Consider the following 18,102-nt stretch of genomic DNA (forward strand, 5'->3'; position numbering starts at 1 on the left):
AGGAAGGGAGGGACATCGTGACCCTGCTATACCCCAGATCCACGCTCAACCCTTCGGACACGATAAGGCATACCTTATACCCATTTTACTGATGAGGAAATACAACATGAGGGAGTAAGTACTTTCTTAAGGTCAAGTGCAAGCTGTAGGAGTCAAGCCCAGGCTGCCTCACGCGCAGAGTAGGAGCTTTAGTTGCTCCATCGTGACCACTAAGCAGAGCTTCAGAGCGCACCTCTGAGTGGGACACCAAGACCTAACACTTGCCTCTTGGAAGATTTGACTTTCAACAGGAGGATGTTAACACTTTGGACACTTTGATGTAGTTACAAGTGGCTTTCTGGTTAGTAATCATGGTGGACCTCTCTGTTCTTGTGTTTTCCCAAGTTTCCTACAGGGAAGCCTGTGTTCCTGTTGTGATGAGAAGTCTATTTTATCTTTCTGGAAGAAGAGCGACTACCTTCTCATCGCTTCCATCTTTGCAGTCTAAGTCGTGGTCACATATCCACTCTGCCAGCACACATTCTCCACTCCTTGGGCACTTCACCTCCCCCGAGGGGCACTGCTGGGGCCAGGCAACAGGACAGCCCTCTTCATCCGAGCGGTCCAGGCAGTCTCGGTTCCCATCACAGTGCAGAGAGTAAGATATGCATTGGCCATTCTTGCATCTAAATTCAGATATGCTGCATTTTCCATGAACTGAAAAACAAAAGCTTTAGGTAAGAACTCAACAAGATGCACAAGTGATTTGATGGAACATATAAGTGGTTTGAAGACTTCCTGGTCTTCTCCTGTCATCTTGGGAACTAAGCCCCAGCAGGTGTTAGGGCAGAGAGGTGGTTTGAGTAGTGTTAGGCCAGACAAGGCCTGCTAAACTGGCCCAGAAAATCCTATGCTGGAGAACGATGGCAGAGGGACACTGGGATAGGAAGGAAAAGTGGAAGTCTCCTCTGGGACCTTAGTGTCATTCATGAAAAAGAAATTTCCCCATAATATCCAACACACCCTATAATTTATGTTCTTAGACTCAAATTCTATAGACAGAAGTTGCTTGACTTGGTTCAAGGAAAAGGGTCAGTTCCTCAGCAAAACTATAAGTATGTATTAAAAAGTAAATTATACCTTGGATGTCTCCCTACTTCCTTCCTGTGTCTCTTTCCTCGTTATGTTCTTGTAAGCCCAAGTGCAGTCAAATCCTCTAGGCACCCAGCTGCCTCCACATCCAAATATATCATCTTACATTACCCACTCTCTACCTTCTCTCTTCTACCCTAATCCAACATGCAATTAAGGCCTTTGAAACATGTTATTAAGAAGAATAAATATAAAGACTGTGTATCTCATACAAATGAGGGGAGCAAATGAGATGGCCCATTCCAGGGGAAGATGTAGGACCAAAGTTAAAATCTTCAGGGAGGGTGATTTTATTGCAACAAGAAATAATACTTTATTTTGATAGTAGACTGGATTTCCATTCATGGGAATCTTGTCATGGAAAGAGGAAGTTATAGCATGACCTTCAAGGTTCCTCTCACTCAGAAACTTTCATCTTAGTCTGGTAACTGTGTAGTAACTACAATCGATCTTTATTACTTGTGGATTCAGTGTTTGCACATTTACCGCCTTGCCTAAATTTACTTGTGAACCCCCAAAAGCAGGACTGCCACACTTTCACGGTCATTTGCTGAGATACAGCAAAGCAGAAAAAAAAAAAATTGACTTGTCTGACATGCATTCCAGCTGAGGTGGAGGAAGGCAACGCTCTATCTTCTGGTTTCATTTCTCATACTGTGCATAAGTGTGCTATTTGCAGTCTCTTTAGGGTCATGATTTTCACATTTTTAGGCTTTTTAGTGATTTTGCTCTGCTTTTGGTGATAATGGCCCCCAGCAGAGAGCTGAAGTGCAGTCTAGTGTTCCTAAGTGCAAGAAGTCAGTCTTGGTGTGCCTTTTGGAGAAATTATGTGTTGGATGAGCTTTGCCCAAGCATGAGATACAGTGCTGATGGCTGTGACTTCAATATTAATGAGCCAACAATGTATATAAAGTTGCCTTTAAACAGAAACATGTAAAACAAGGTTGTATATTGATTGGTTGACCAACATGTGACCGGAGACTTGTAGAAACCGCACTCACTTATTTTTTTCTGAGAGCAATGATTCCATATCCACCAATTCAGTGTCCACAGCCACTTTATAGAACCTAACTACCAGGAATAAGGAGAATCCACTGAAATGTAGCTTAAAGTACTCCAAGGACGTTTCCTGGAACTTACGACACCCTTGTTCATCTTCCCTGTCAGAACAGTCTACGTGGCCATCACACAGCCAGCTCTTAGGGACACAGCGGGTCTTGTTGTCACAACGCACAGAGCAGTCTTCAGTGGGCTTCCAGCAGCCCAGCTCGTCAGACCCATCCGAGCACTGCTGAGCCCCGTCGCAGTGGTGCTTCTCCTCAAGGCACTTGCTTCCGTCCAGACACCGGAAGACCCCTTAAAGGAAAGGGTCGAGAGCTAGCACCACTCAGCCAAACTGAAGGTTCAAAATTAGACGAACTCACCCTCATTCTGGAGTTTGAAGGGTAAATAGACTGCATCTTACTTGAACTCTATACCTCAGGTGATCCATAAGCAAACTTTAATAAAGTGCTCTGGTCAATTAAGTTAGCAAGCCAGCCTGGGCTGCTTAAATATGGCCTCATATTTGTTTCATGATTTTAATGACTTGTTAGAACACTACCAAGTGGTCTATTTAGGGCACTATAGCTCAGCCTAATTAAGGCAAATACTGGAACACTCAAGCAAATCTGAGGAAGCAGAGAAGCAATGGAAGCTCACAGAATCAGTATTCAAACAGACTATGACTTTTATCTATGATAATTTATCTAGCAAGTATATATATATATATATATATATATATATATATATATATATATAACACTAATATGCAAATAGACCAAATGGCAGAACAACCGAACAACCAAACAATCGGTCGCTATGACATGCACTGACCATCAGGGGGCACATGTGGAACATGGCGGGCATTAGCTGCAGCGGGATGGTGAAGCAGGTGAGTAGGGGTGCCAGATCAAGGCGGGGCACCGGTCGCTGTCATCAGGGCGAGCCTCTGGTGGTTACTGAAAATTTTTTGCTCCCGCATGTTGCGGTCCTGTCCGGCACTCACACCTGCTGCCAGCACTGGCCCTGCCCGCACCAGCAACCGGTGCTAGAGCCACCACTCGCACCCACTGCTGGCTCCCGGCACAGACCCTGATTGCTTGGTGCTGTCAGCGGGTGTGAGCTACCGCTGCCTGCCCTGATCGCCCCTCAGGGCTTCTCTACCTCCCCCTGCTCCTGAGGGGTGATCAGGGCAGCCGCTGCTGCTGGCACCAGCCCCAATTGCTCCATCAGTGGATGCAAGCGGGGCCGGCAGCGGTGGGAGCGGGGTTGTTGGCAGAGAGGGGACTGGTGGCTGCGGCGGGAGGGGCCAGGTGGGGGCATGGAGGATGGGCAGAGACCTGCCCCTGTGCCCTCGGCAGCCTTGCGGCCCATGGTTCCTTTCAAGGTGCATGAATTCATGCACTGGGCCCCTTGTGATTATAATAAACAGCCTGGCAATTCATACCATAGTTTTGCTTAGTGTACCTGCAATGAAACACTGATAAGAGGAGATGATGACAGACCTGGTCTGTTGCACAAACGGGAACAGTTCTCTTCATCGGAGCCATCCTGACAGTCACGCTCACCATCGCAGAGGTACGCCCGAGAAATGCATTCCTTCCCGTTCCGACAGGGAACAGAGGATCGGGTGCAAAGTAGAGGGCGTGGTGAAGGAAGAGTAGGAGGGGTGATTGTGGCTGCTCCTTCAACCCCGGGATCTAGAATAAGCAGTTGCTTCAGCAAGTCAGTCTATTAGATTTTAGCAATGGAGATGGGCTTCTGCTGTCCCCTCCTCCAGAAAACCAGGTCATGGCTGGGTAGCTATAGCTTCCTACCTCATAGGAAGAAAAGTGAAACTGAGCCTAGATCTTTAGATTAAGTGTGGGACATTCGCCCATTATCTATTGGCTTTGAATTTGGACCAATTACTTTCCACTTTCAGGTCCATTAACTTTAACCTTAATTTTTTTCACCACCTAATGCTATATTCTGGGAACAAAAAATAAAATAAGTTCTATGATGGGGACTTGTTCTGTTTGGTTCCTTGCTATACCATCTGTGGTCTAGGACAGGAGCCAGTATAACGTGGACACTCGTTGAGATGTGTAAGTTACACCATGCAAAATGATCAATTCATACTCTTTAGCACCTATCACAGCAACCCAACAGATTTCACAGTAGACTAATCAAAATTGGATTTGTTACCAAAAAGTTAACTGTTCATTGACACACTTTACAACCTCAGAAATACGTTCCTATGCCTAATGCTTCTTATTAAGATCAGGTTAAACCAACCAACGAATCAAAAAGTAAAATAGTTTAGACAAAAGAGGGAGATGAGAGACCTTGTGGATTGGATACATGAACGGGAAATGCTTCTATCCCTTTTCATTTCTACTCTTCCTTCGGACTTCCAGCTGCTCTGTCCACAGGGCCCCCAGTCTCCTGTGACAGGAATTCTTCTTCTGCCTCAAGATCCAAGATCAGACTTTTGGATTCTGTGTCCAAGGCTTACATGAGGGAAAAAAGGTGACCCAGCCTTACTCAGGTCACCCTGAATGACTAGGTGCAGCTTCCACAGAAAGAGAGTGCTGCTTTTGTTGGTATCCACAGCCCCAGGGCAGCTTCACATGGGTTCTCCACAAGATGTTACCCCTATACAGAGAGGGGGTTCCTTAGTAAAATCAGTTTGGGAAACTGCTTTAGAGCAAATTCAATGGCTGTCTTTACTGCCAGACTAAGAGCTCTAATATGCTAATGTGCAAGATGATTCTCAGAAGGGGCTGCGGTGTGCAGACTTCTCCAAGTATTGTCCAGGACTTTGTCATTTAGCAACTTTGAGAACCATCTTAGATCCTTACTCTCCTGGGACATGGACAAGTTAAGGAGAAAGCCTGCTGAATTGGGGGTTGGGACAACAGCCATACAAACCTAAAGATGCCCAGGATTTTATCCTATAAAATCACTCTGGCCCAGCAGGCATGGTTCTGTGGTTGAGCATTGATTTATGAACCAGGAAGTCACAGTTCGATTCCAGGGCAGGGCACATGCCCAGTTTGTGAGCTCGATTCCCAGTAGGGGGTGTGCAGGAGGCAGCCTATCAATGATTTCCTCTCATCATTGATATTTCTCTCTCTCTCCCTCTCCCTTCAATAAACATATATTTTGAAAAAGCACAACACTAAGAAGAGCCAGGTAAAGTGGATCTCATAGAATAAGAAGACTCACCTGGAACCTCCTGGTTCTCTGCCAGGATGATTATTTTCTTTACATATGGCTCTTTGGACATGGAGAAGGGCTCCAGTGTCTTCCTGTTCCAGAGCACAAGAGCTGCTCCATTCATCGTCACCAGGTAAGGCTCATGGGCAGCAATAATGCCGTCACTCCAGGTCTTGTTCAAAGTATATGTTCTATTTTTTAGGAGACTTAGACTTTGCAACCCTAGGGAAGAGTCAAGTTCTTACAAGCTGATATAGAACAAATAACCTGTGAGGCACGATTTGATTGAGGTTCGGTGACCCCAAATTCAAAATAAGCACAGATTCTTCCTATTAAGTTTTGTTGGTTTATAGTTAAAGATGGTCCAACAAAGTGTTTAAAGCTCCAGGAGAGAGAGCAGCGTAGGTCTGCCATGTGGGCACATCAGATGGGATTTTACCATCTTCCATGTGTGCACTAAAACACGGGTCATCAGCACGCAGCTGCCAGGCCTCACGAATGGCTTTTCAGTGGGAAGACTATTCTATTTGGCTACATGGTGTAACTTGTACCTGTTACCAAGTTATTACTGAAGCACCTGTATTTCATTTGCAATGGAAGTTTAGTTCCATTACTTCTTATAGAGCTAGAAACAAATTTTGAAAACTGCAAAAAGCTATTAAGTATGTTATTTATGGAATTTTCTTTTTTAAATCCTAAGTCTAAACTTACAGATGAGAACTGAGTTTGATGTAAGTGACTCGTATCCAACCTTTGACTATGAAAATCAGAATTTGAGCTTATAGTGTACCTAGTTCTAAGAATAACTGGAATACTTCTACTAAACACAAGTTCTCCCTCATCCCCTCCAGCTTCTTCCAACTGCACTGGTTGTGTGGTGCTTACCTCGCCCTTTGGTGGTCCAGAGGATGCTGGATGAGCCGAGGTCTAAGGTCATTTGAGTGTCCGCCATCCAGGTGCCTCTCCAGACTTCCTGTCTGTTTTTGCCATCAAGGGTCATACTTTGCAAGTGTTTCCCACTTTCTACCCAGTAGAGCACCCTCCTTGGCCAATCAAGAAGAAGATGGAGTATAATGCTGCTCGTTCTGTAGAGAGTCTGTGTGTCTGGGCCAGTAATTCTAGTCTTCTGAATAACACTTCTGTCACAGGGCAGCCAGAACAAGTTCCCAGTTGATATGTCCACATTTGCTGAGCAGACTGTAAGGAGGAAAATAAGCCCAATTAAAAAGGGCACTCAAATGCCCTTTCTTAAGATTTGGGTCAAGGATAGAAGGGAGATCATTGGAAGGTGCAAAGACCATTCTCTAACAAGCCTCACACCTTGTTTGCATGATGACTTCCCATCATGCCTACTTTGGTTCCAGCACCATGTCTGTCATCTGTGCTCATTTAATCCTACAACCACCTAGCACGGTAAGATGCTCATTGCATTTTATAAGTTAGATATCTAAGTGGCAAGGCTTGCATTTGAATGCAGAGCTGTAACTTCACGTTCACATTCCTTCTTCTTCAAAGGTTAATTATGAAAAGCAGTAAGTTACATGACAAGTGACTAGGACTGAAATTGCTATAGGAATGTAGAAATTGAGCTAACGTGACACCACAACAATAGTATAGAAGGTCATCAGTACAAGGGATGGAGAGCATCTACAACTAGAAGGCACAGATCATATAAGGGCAAGTTTATAAAAGTTATGAAGTGTTGCTTTTTAGGTATGACTAACAGAGTTAAGCACTAATCTGCAAAGCACTCCCCAACTCCTACCCTACCCAATGCAGCTAGCTGTACAATAGGGTCTTAGCTAGATATCACCACTATGGGATGCAGGATAGCATAAAGGTTAAGTTCAGTATTAGGCTAGCAAGTTAGACTGTCTTGTTTGAAACACTGTTCCAAAATAAGGCATCAGTTAATTTTTGTGCCTCAGTTTCCACAAATGTATGATAGCAACAGTGCTTCTCTCATAAAGCTGTTAGGAGAATTAGAGTTAAGACATATGAAAAACTTAGAATAATGTCCATTATTTTTAGAACAGTGTGCTGGGACTAGCTTGCACAAACTCTTAACAGCCAGTTGATAAATTCTTGAATTCTGTAAGCTTGTTGTTCAATACAGCCACTATTAAAAAGTAAATTAAATCATATTTGAAGCTAAACTATGTAAGCCACCACTTAATTATTTTCTTACAGATTACCTATGCTCTTAGTTATTGGCACCTATTGCATCTGTGTGGTGGAAATACTACAGAAAGGTCTGCTACTGCACATCCCCTCCCAACTCCACGTTTAGTGATGTCACATACGTAGTGATATCTGGCATTGTGGGAGTTTTTATACCACAGAAACTGGCAAAGCCTACAAACTGGAGTTTGATTTGGGTTTTGCTTTCTAAACGAACAATGGCCCTTACTGTCTGAACCAGCTTATTGTCTGAATGTTTCAGTGGAATGTGGCCATGGCCATTCACACACACACTGTCTATGGCTGCTTTGGCGACACAATGGTGGAGTGTCCTACCGGCCTGAAATATTTACTATGTGGCCTTTTACAGAAATAGGTTGACAACTCCAGGTCTATACTTAAAATGACAGAGAAGAATGTTAATATTTCAGATTAAATTTATATGTGCCATTACATTTTTCATACCACACAAAAAAAGAAAATATATATTTCTAGTATTTGAAAACTATTATCCAGTTCTGCAAATAAGTCACTTGTCATTGATGAACTAATGCCAATAAGTCTCCGTTGTTTCACTTTCATCTCATTTTTGGAAACAAGTATCAGACAACATTCACATCCAGACTACAGTCACTCGATAATGCATCAGAAGTCAAGCTTTTATTCATAGTTGGATTTTGTTAAATTTTGATTGAACTGCAACCAGAGATTGGCTAAGATCCCAGAATTCAGAATAAGAAAGCAATCTATGAAAATTAGTTGGCTATATAAAAATTAAAATAAAGAATGTCCTATATCTCATTATTTGTAAGTTGTATTGCATATTCTTTTTAATGGTAAGCTTTATTATAAACATATGTAGGTCTATATACATACACTTTTCCCCCCATGAGAGCTAGTTTTTAAATATATCCCAGAGCACCCTGGGTGTTTAATAAGAATTCAAATGTTAACTACCAGGAAGTTGACAAATAGGCAAGGCATGGTAGCAGGGCATGGATGATAGAGAAGCCAGTGCACACAGGCCATAATGTGCTGTAAGTTCTTTCTGCTTCCTGGGCTGAAAGTTCCAAGTTTCTAATCATGGCTTGTTCTTTGTGATGACCAACCCTCATCCAGGAGCCACCAAAAATTGCCTCCTTATAACAAAAGATGCTATCTCCCAGCAAATTCCAAGGGATTTGGGAGCTCTGTGTCAGATGCTTCTATTGCTCAAGGCAGTGGACAGCAAACTCATTAGTCAACAGAGCCAAATATCAACAGTTCAACAATTGAAATTTCTTTTGAGAGCCAACTTTTTTAAATTTAAACTTCTTCTAACACCACTTCTTCAAAATAGACTCGCCCAGGCTGTGGTATTTTGTGGAAGAGCCACAGTCAAGGGGCCAAAGAGCCACATGTGGCTCACGAGCCTCAGTTTGCCGACCACGGGCTCAAGGAATTAAAAGGTCTTAGGAGCTCTGTTCCAGAAACTCGGGGCAGAGACATCTATATATATAAAAGCCCAAGTGACCAGAATGACCGGAATGACTGGAACGACTGGTCACTATAACATGCACTCAACACAGGAGCTGCCCCCTACTGGTCAGTGCACTCCCACAGCCAATCTCCCCTGGCCAGCAAACCTCCCAAGGCCCCTCCCCTTGTGTCTCTCCCCCCGGCCAGCAGGCCAGCAGGCCTTGATTGGCCTGGCCCTGATCGGCCTTGATCGCCGGCCAGGCCTAGGGACCCCACTCATGCACGAATTTCATACACCAGGCCTCTAGTGTGTGTGTGTGTGTGTGTGTGTAAAATTTCACATCTGCCTACCACAGAGACTGAATATTCAACACTAGAGGAGCTCAATTGAAATTGTTAGTCTCTTACAATTCCTTGATATAATAATTGCAACACAAAAACCAGTTAGCAAAGACTAGTCAGCTGAGGGAAGGTAGCATTTAAATGAAGTAAGAAGTAATTCATGATAGGAGTTTCCGAAGAGCCATCAGCTGTGTCACTGACTACTGTCCATTTCAGTTTCTCCTGAAAGTTCTCCGGGTCAGGTACTAGAACTCCTAAGTGCCAGCACTGTGCTGCGCACAGGATTCTGGATAGACTCTACTGCTCTACAGTAACACGCAGTTCAATACAGCACTTCTTTCACTAAAGCATATCCTAGGTACTTAAGAGTACAAAGAGAAAAAAAAGAAAAACAAAAAACAAAAGAAGAATACGAAAAGCACACACATTCAGAGATCAAATGATTCACCCAAGAGTTCAAGTCTCAGTTTTCCTTTATAAAATAGATGCTTACATTTAGGCTGAGTACAGGGAGCTAAAGTTAGGGAGTGGCATTTAGGAGTGTGGGAGGGGAGAGAAAGTATATATTACCATATTAAGAAAATATCTTGCTAGTTCTCTCTGAAATCTGCATTGCAAATTACTTCTAAATCAGTGGAAGAAAATCTGTAATGCAAAATTGAAGTATTTAAGGTTCATTTCTATCCTACTCAGACTTAAGGCCAGAAAAAAAAATTTTTTTAAACCTTATTACTGACCCTAGGACTTCCCAAACCATGGTAGCCTTTACCAGTCTGCACTCCTCTTATAAGAAGAAGAGTAAATCAGAAACACAATATTCATATTAGTTAAAAACCACTCTTTGGCATTAAGGTTGATTCAGGTCAGAAACAGGTAGGGTTTTTTTTGTTTTGTTTTTTGTTTTTGTTCTTAGTAATTTTAGAGCCAAAATAATAAAGGACAAATCCCAAACAGCCATCCCAACTGACCTGCACGCTCTGTCCAAATCTCTTGCTTTTTTCCTGAATAGCCAGTTGAGCAGAACAGATGTCCCTGGGCACTTGTCCAGTAGATGAGGTTTCTTTTCCAGTCAATATCCAGTAGATAGATGTTCCTAGGATGCTCTTGAACTAGGGTTCTCTCTATTGCAGTTCCCATAAAACCAACTTTCAACAAGTAGAGCCGTTTGCCAGAGGAAAACACTAGTTTTAAGTCTACCAGGGAAAAGGAGAGATTTACTGTTCCCCCTATGTCAGATAAGCCCACGCTCCCATCTTGAGCAATGCCCCTCTCTCAAGCTGAGGCATTCCCAGAAAGGGACCTTAGTAAAGTTCACTCCTAAAGCACACATGCAACATGGCTGCCCTATCTTCCTTAGAGAAGGAGTCATTTGGGCAAAGAAAGTGTTCCTCAGCTTTCCCAAGACACTGACTCCGAATTTCTGCTGAAAGGTGAACTAAGAAGCATGAGGATTAGGGCTGGAGTCCTGCTCCATTTGATCCGGTGATGTCCTCAAATCCTTGCTGATAGCACCCAAGTCTCAGCACAGAGAATTGCAAACTCTATTGCCCGGGTAAAGGAAAGTTAATTGGGTATTGAACTATACAAAGAATGTTCAAAATACAACTTAAGCTGAAATCTTGAGTTTGGCACAACAGCTTATTATACCAGGATTCCATCCTGTGGCTACCTATGTATTGTGATACTTAAAGGTAATTATACCATGAACACATTTATGTTATCTATTCTTAAAATCTCAATGTCCTGTAGAAAAAAGTCAAGTAATTTGGATAGAGATGTTCAATGATTATGTAGTCTTTAATATTTAAAGTGGGAATAGCAACATGAAGGACTATATTGAAGTAGACACTATTTTACAAACGTAAGTCAGAGCACATAATAGTCATAAGACTATACGTAGAGGATTTATTTCTTATACCAACTTAGTTGTTGTTTTGCATGTAAAACTGAGTGGTGTAAGCTATTTCTTTTCCTGTTTGAAAACTAATCAAACCCATTAATGGATAAATGAATGAACAAAATTGAATATTATTCAGTCCTAAAAAGAAAAAAAATTCATGTTACAATGTAGATGAACCTTGAGGACAATATGCTAAGTGAAATAAGCCAGTCACAAAAGGAAAAACACTATATGATTCCACTCATATGAAGTACCTAGTGTAGTCAAATTCAGAAACAGAAAGTAAAATGGTGGTTGCCAGGAGCTAGGGGAGAGATAAATGGGAGTTATTAATTAATGGGTATAGAATTTCAGTTTGGGAAGATGACAAATTCTGGAAATGAATGGCAGTAATGTTTGCACAAATATGAGAATATTCTTGGTGCCACTAAACTATATACTTAAAATGGTTAAAATGGTAAATGTTATGTTATGTATATCTTAGCACAAAGAAAAAACCCCACCTAAGCAAGGTCTTTTGATAACAAAACATTACCAAAGTAGATTGTCGGTATAAATGTGATTGATACAAAAATGCAAGCTATATTATTTCCAGGACTATCATAGAACATGCCTCCTTGAGCCCAGCCCATTTCATCCAGCATACTTACCACCACAAGAACCAGAAGGTAAAAGAGACATTCCCTCTGGACAGACACACTTATACCCCTTGGGATGGACGGGGGACAGGAGACACAAGTGGCTACAAGAACCTGGAGCACATGCCCCGTATCTGCCTATTTTAAAATAGAAATAGATTAGATACAAACTCAGATTTATTTATCCATACTAGTTCAAAAATTAATACTCAAGGGGAGTTCAGTCATTTTAACAATGATAGGAATACCAAAATGCTTGTTACCATCTAGGTTAGGTATGCTGACCTTTGAACTTCCATGGTCTCCTATCTCTCAGATAGTGACAATTCCTATCTATATTAAGCTCAGGCCAATAAAACTTCAACAAACAGCATCTTCTCCCTTGTGTTAAGACAAAATGACTGTCTAACTTGCTTATAGGAAGACTTGTTTAGAAGTAAATTGTGATCTAGGATCTCTACTCTGGCTAGTTTCTTAGACCCAATTAAAAAGAATTTCAGATTAACAAAAGCTTTTAACTCCTAGTCAATGAATATTTGACTTCTTTTTATAAATTTGGTTCAATTTTTTGTTATCAGTTGACATTGTCAGTGAATAAGCTATTCTAGCCCTTCTGTGAATAGCTTACTGTAGAGAGCACCTGAAAAGGCACATGAGCATTTCTTTAATTATTGTCAGCTGAGTCCACTGGCATTGGCAGAGCCACGTCCTAGAAACATACCATGCCAGAAGCAGGTATGTTGTCAGCCTAACCCTTAGCTCAGGTGCCAGGGGGTGGGTTTCATTATCTAAGTTCAGCCACGCGCAAGAAATGGACGCAATTATCTGGGCTCAGCCAGGAGTGATCATTACAAAGAAGCCACAAGAATGAAGAATTGCAGCTTGATCTTTAACCATGATTTCACATAATTTCTTTTGTCTTAAACACTAGTAAAACTTTCTGGAATTGGATATTGAACTATACAAAGAATGTTCAAAATACAACTTAAAATAAACACGCTGTACCAGCTCTGGGTCGCTGTCTCTCCATCAGAAGGCCAGCTGTCCCACCCGGTCCCAGCTTTCTCTACTCTCTCTGTGTCTGTCTCTTTCATTTTCTCAATCCCCCGCCCCCCCTACTTAGGACTCATGTCCGCTCTCTAGCCGTGCTGGTCACGGTCCAAGAGAGAGAAATACTTATAGCTTACTACCCTGTTTTGTGTGCTTTAGACATTAAAAACCTGGCACTGTGCTGTACAAGTACAAGGTACATGCTTGGAATGAGTTTCCCAGGAGACATTTTTGTTCAGTTCATCTTAATGAGAAGTCCTGTATAAGTCTGGGATCATACCCAGAACATTTCCCCTGCCTCAAAATGGCAAGTTCCAACACCAGACCACAATAGTAATTTAGGTAGTTTCTGCTTGCTGTTTAGTATGCATTCTGGTTCATAAGCATTTCAGAAGCAAGCCTTGGACTTACTCTTAGGCTGTTGGGATTTGTGGAGGACTGAGAGAGCAGATATGGAAGCATTTAGCAGCACCACTCTCTCCTTTGGGGTGTGGGGTGAAGTATGAAACAGCTGCATGTTATTTGCCCAGATGAAAGAGTTCTCAAATACAGCTAGTCCTACTGGTTCTTCATCTTCCAAGAAGATCTCAGGAAAGGTGTGCCTGCCACTGCCGTCCACGTTCACCGTCTCTATGGACTGAAGGATTAGAGCGTCTCATGAGAGCATGGAAGCATTAGCAACTGGTGCTGACAATGTTAGTGCACCTCAGTTTCTTGGACACTAATTAAACATCTTCACATGATATCAACATCATAAGGATGAACTCATCTTAGATTCATAGAGGCGAATGTCAAAGCCAGTGTATTGAACTGCTTCTTGTGCAAATTTATATTGTACAAGAAGCTACCATAACTTACTGTCCGCATCCACACATTGTACCACATCTTTTCACTACATTCTCCAACTGCCTTCTGAAGTAGGGATTCTATCTCTTTTCAGAGAGGTTAATGAGGCACCATAATTAGGCAAAATCGCAGCCAGAAGTAATAGGCTTAAAAACATGAATCCCAAGCCTAAGCGTTAGCCATCATGTCTTTTAGTCTGTTTGCTTCCAAAAATGAAATAACATGAACTGCAACATTAAGAACTAGAAATATGAGCACAAGGCACTGAAGTACCTAAGTAACTGTATGCTTTTAAGAAGTGGTCTGTCATCTTTGAAGGTTTTGTATCCTAGGAATGACATAGAACATGACCTAAACTACCAGGAGATTCCAGTGCTATGTTTGACTATAGAGTGTTGAAGAAAGTCCCACTAAATCTCCCAACCTATGCTGATACTGTCTGGATCTGCCTAAAGATGTTGGTCAATTATAACTTGTTTTCCTCAGTTTTCATGGCCAAAATATGCTTCACTGAGTTGATATGAGACTTAAGAGAATTTTGTACTTACCCATAGTCATCCCAAGTCCCAACTAAAAGGGTTTACCTCTTCCTCCTGACCTCTCCACAATACCTCTTTATATTCACTGATCCAGTAGAGCCTGCCAGTCACATGGTCAAGTGTCAGTCCTACAGGGTCCTCCATGTTTACAACCGCAAGCACCTTCCTATCAGAGCCATCCATCCCTGCAGTGTCAATAGTCCACATGCCTTTCTGACCTCGGTTTACCCAGTACAGGTACCTGAGAAAAGCAGAAGCACAGGGTGTTAGAGAACCCCCTCAGTTGCACATACATTATTCTGAACAGCCCGGCTCCCTCAGCTTTGTCATACAGGTCTCATATGATTGCACTGCTAAGAACGCTAGAGATTTCTGCTCTTAGACTTTGAAAAGTTTGGCTGCATATATTCAATTTAGACTTCAAAATTGATTCATTTCTTAGAGAAAATGAAACCTAGATTGAAAAGGTTGAAGTGGCCTGGCCAATGTGGCTCAACAGTTGAGCATCAACCCACGAACTAAGAGGTCACCAGTTCGATTCCTGGTCAGGGCACATGACCTTGGTGAGGGGGAGCGGGGAGTGTGGCAGGCAGCTGATCCATGATGTTTCTCTCTCATAGATGTTTCTATCTCTTTATCTCCCTTCCTCTCTCTCTAAAAATCAATAAAAACATATTTTAAAAATTAGAGAGATTAAATTCTCTTCTTGTCATCATGTAAAAAAAAAAAAAAAGGTAGAAATGTTCTCTTGTAAACTTAAATATCTAAGATAAGCAATGATTTTGGATATATTCCCAAAGAAACACTACTTACTTCTTTACAGGAAACACGATTAGCTGCTCTGGCACAAGATCCTTTTCCAGGATTCTGACGTAGCCTCTGCCATCACTTAATCCAGCACAGATGACCCTTGCAAAGCTGCTAGCCCAATATAACTGTCCCGTGAACCAGTCCAAAGAGACACTGTTCACTGTTTTGAGTTCTGGGGACACAGAAGACAGTATTATGTTCCTGTATTCTTCTATACCCATCTTAGCTTTTTTAAAAAATATATTTTTATTGATTTTAGAGAGGAAGGGAGAGGGAGAGAGAGTTAGAAACATCAATGATGAGAGAGACTCATTGATTGGCTGCCTCCTGTATGCCCCCCACTGAGGACCGAGCCCCCAACTGGGGCATGTGCCCTTGACCGGAATCGAACCCAGGACCATTGAGTCCACAGGCCGACACTCTATCCACTGAGCCAAACCAGCTAGGGATACCCATCTTAGCTTTAAAAAAGAGACTCAGACATAACTTTTCTACAGCTTCTAATTTCAAGCTGTACAATGAGGCAACTAGGGTACAGGAAGTGACTGAAGGGTGTTTCCAATACACACTTGGTAGTAGGGAAAGAGAAAGACCTTAGCAGAAGTATAACCAAGGAATCCAAGAGAATGTGACTTCAATTTGGAGCCATTTTTTACATCAGAAGTCTCAGGTGAATTGTCATGAACTCTACCTCTTTTTCACATGCATCCTCTAGTTTAATCCCCATGCTTACACAGTGAGACATGTACTATTACCTTCATCTTATGGAGGGTGGCTCAAAGGGGTTAACAACTTACTCAAGGTCACATACCTAGAGAGGGAGCTATGACTAACCTTGGCCTGAGCCCATGTCCCAGAACTTAGTCTAATTCTACAAAGCTCCTTTAGAACATACACTCTACAGAGTCTTATACCAAATTGGGATTTTATGTACTATCATGACTCGTGGTAAGTGAATTACAGAAGAAGGTATCTGGATAGGATGCATATGCCTCTTATACTATGTTTAAGTAGCATTAAGAAGTTCAGGTTCTTAACATCAAGAAATATACCTGGATAGAGAGAAACAGACTTTGGTTTTCCAAGGACAAACACATTTAAGAATTCATCTACCCAAAAGTACATGCTTCTCTCAAGATCATATGCAACAGAAGTAGGTCTCGATTTTATAGGTATCAGAGTCTCATAGATGCCTGTTCTTTGATCCAGGACACCAAGCTCTCGATCTGCTGCTATGAGAATTCTCACAGCACCATCTGCAATAGAAGTAGAAGAGAAGTAATGACACATTACTTTGCACCTTTCTTTCACACCATTCTCTTTAACTGAAGATGCTGTCCCATTTCCCATGCCAACATCTACTTATCCCTGAAGTCTGGACTAAGGTATATCCAAAGGAGATCTAGTTGACCATCATACGTCTCAACTCCTCCTCTGAACTCTGGCACATTAAAACTAATCTTTGGAACTTTTCTGCCTTATTTGATTTCAGATTCAACCCTGGTAGGGTAGCTCAGTTAGAGTATTGTCCTGATATGCCAAGCTTGCTGGGTTTGATCCCAGGTCAGAGCAAAGCAACCAATGAATGCATAAATAAATGGAACAACAAATTGATCTCTCTCTAAAAAAAATAAATATAATAAATCAGATTCAGCCCTTCTACTTACCTAGACTGAAGTCCTCTCTAATCTTTGTACATAGCAGCCAAAGTAATTAAGTGTCACATCATTAAAGAAGCACAGGCCAAAGTAAGATTACATTGATTAGGTTTCTGGAGCACCTAGTTGCATAGCTGATGGAATAAGTCATTTTAAAGACACCTAATAGCAACTGACACTCAAATTGGCCAAGGAATATTATAATAGCAGCTTTTTATAGAAATAATGAAGTCATCTCTAACACTAAACCTTAACGTGAACTGACTATATCACTTTTACTTATCATTACTGCTGAGAATAGAGCAGAAGCTAGGCTTTGCTTTGCGTATTGGAACTCACCTATAACCTGACAGCGGGTGCCATTGTAGAGCTGGTAACCTTGAGTACACCCACAGGAGTAAGAGCCTGGTGTATTATGACACAGCTGGTCACAAGGACTGTATGCCATTGAGCACTCATCTACATCTAATGACAGAGAGCTAAAAGTTAGAAAGTGCCTATGAAACCACTTAAGTATTTTTGTTCCTTTGGGACACTTTTCAGATGCTTACTGGACATGTATTATGTGGAAGTCACTGTGCCAGGTGCTGGAATAGACAGTCCCTGCCTCTATAGAATTCCCATGTATCTATATATATAAAAGCCTAAGTGATCAGTTGACCAACTGGTCGTCCGGTAGCTATGACGTGCACTGACCACCATGGGGAAGACGCTCAATGCAGGAGCTGCCCCCCTGGTGGTCAGGGCGCTCCCACAGCAGGAGCACTGCTCAGCTGACGAACAGGTGCCAGACGCTGGGCTCATGGCTGGCGAGCACAGCTGCAGCAGCATGAGCCTCTCTCATGGAGACTCCCCCTGTGTGCCCCTCCCCCATCTAGACCAGGACGTGCATCAGGACTGACTGGACATGAGCCTGCGGCCGCTTCTCAGTCATGGGTGCACCAGTATTGCCCTAGGACAGGCACGGAGACCGCAGGGGAGCGGCAGCAAGCCTACCTAGCATTGGCGGCAGTAGGCGCAGCAGGGCCAGGATGAGCAGGAGCGGCACAGTGCAGCGCCCAGCCTGGGCTTGGGCTCCTCCATGGCTGCCTGCTGCTTTGGCACTACTACATCCCTGAGGGGATGTCGGACTGCCAATTTCGGCCGATCCCCGCAGGCCAGGCTGAGGGACCCCCACCAGTGCACAAATCCATGCACCAGGCTTCTAGTATGAATATAATTCAGCAGAAACATCAATATAGGGAGCTAGATGTTTGGTTGGTACAGAATACTGATCTATGTTACCCTAGCAACATTCTTGGTTGGGG

General features: G+C 42.5%; 1 protein-coding gene across 1 annotated transcript in view; it reads right to left on the minus strand.

Moving 5' to 3' along the window:
* Positions 1 to 18,102, minus strand: part of LOC307104478 (low-density lipoprotein receptor-related protein 2-like) — a gene marked incomplete at both ends in the record, with an annotated part of 44,743 nt that overhangs the window by 16,743 nt on the left and 9,898 nt on the right. The window contains 12 exons of the mRNA XM_079779370.1: positions 458 to 696; positions 2,272 to 2,487; positions 3,678 to 3,872; positions 5,383 to 5,595; positions 6,259 to 6,570; positions 10,323 to 10,547; positions 11,905 to 12,030; positions 13,354 to 13,579; positions 14,400 to 14,568; positions 15,141 to 15,309; positions 16,190 to 16,393; positions 17,135 to 17,260. Coding sequence (XP_079635496.1) covers positions 458 to 696; positions 2,272 to 2,487; positions 3,678 to 3,872; positions 5,383 to 5,595; positions 6,259 to 6,570; positions 10,323 to 10,547; positions 11,905 to 12,030; positions 13,354 to 13,579; positions 14,400 to 14,568; positions 15,141 to 15,309; positions 16,190 to 16,393; positions 17,135 to 17,260 — 2,420 coding nt within the window. The remainder of the gene's footprint in view (positions 1 to 457; positions 697 to 2,271; positions 2,488 to 3,677; positions 3,873 to 5,382; positions 5,596 to 6,258; positions 6,571 to 10,322; positions 10,548 to 11,904; positions 12,031 to 13,353; positions 13,580 to 14,399; positions 14,569 to 15,140; positions 15,310 to 16,189; positions 16,394 to 17,134; positions 17,261 to 18,102) is intronic.

This window comes from Cnephaeus nilssonii (assembly GCF_951640355.1).
Source record: "Cnephaeus nilssonii genome assembly, chromosome: 8".
Lineage (NCBI taxonomy): Eukaryota > Metazoa > Chordata > Mammalia > Chiroptera > Vespertilionidae > Cnephaeus > Cnephaeus nilssonii.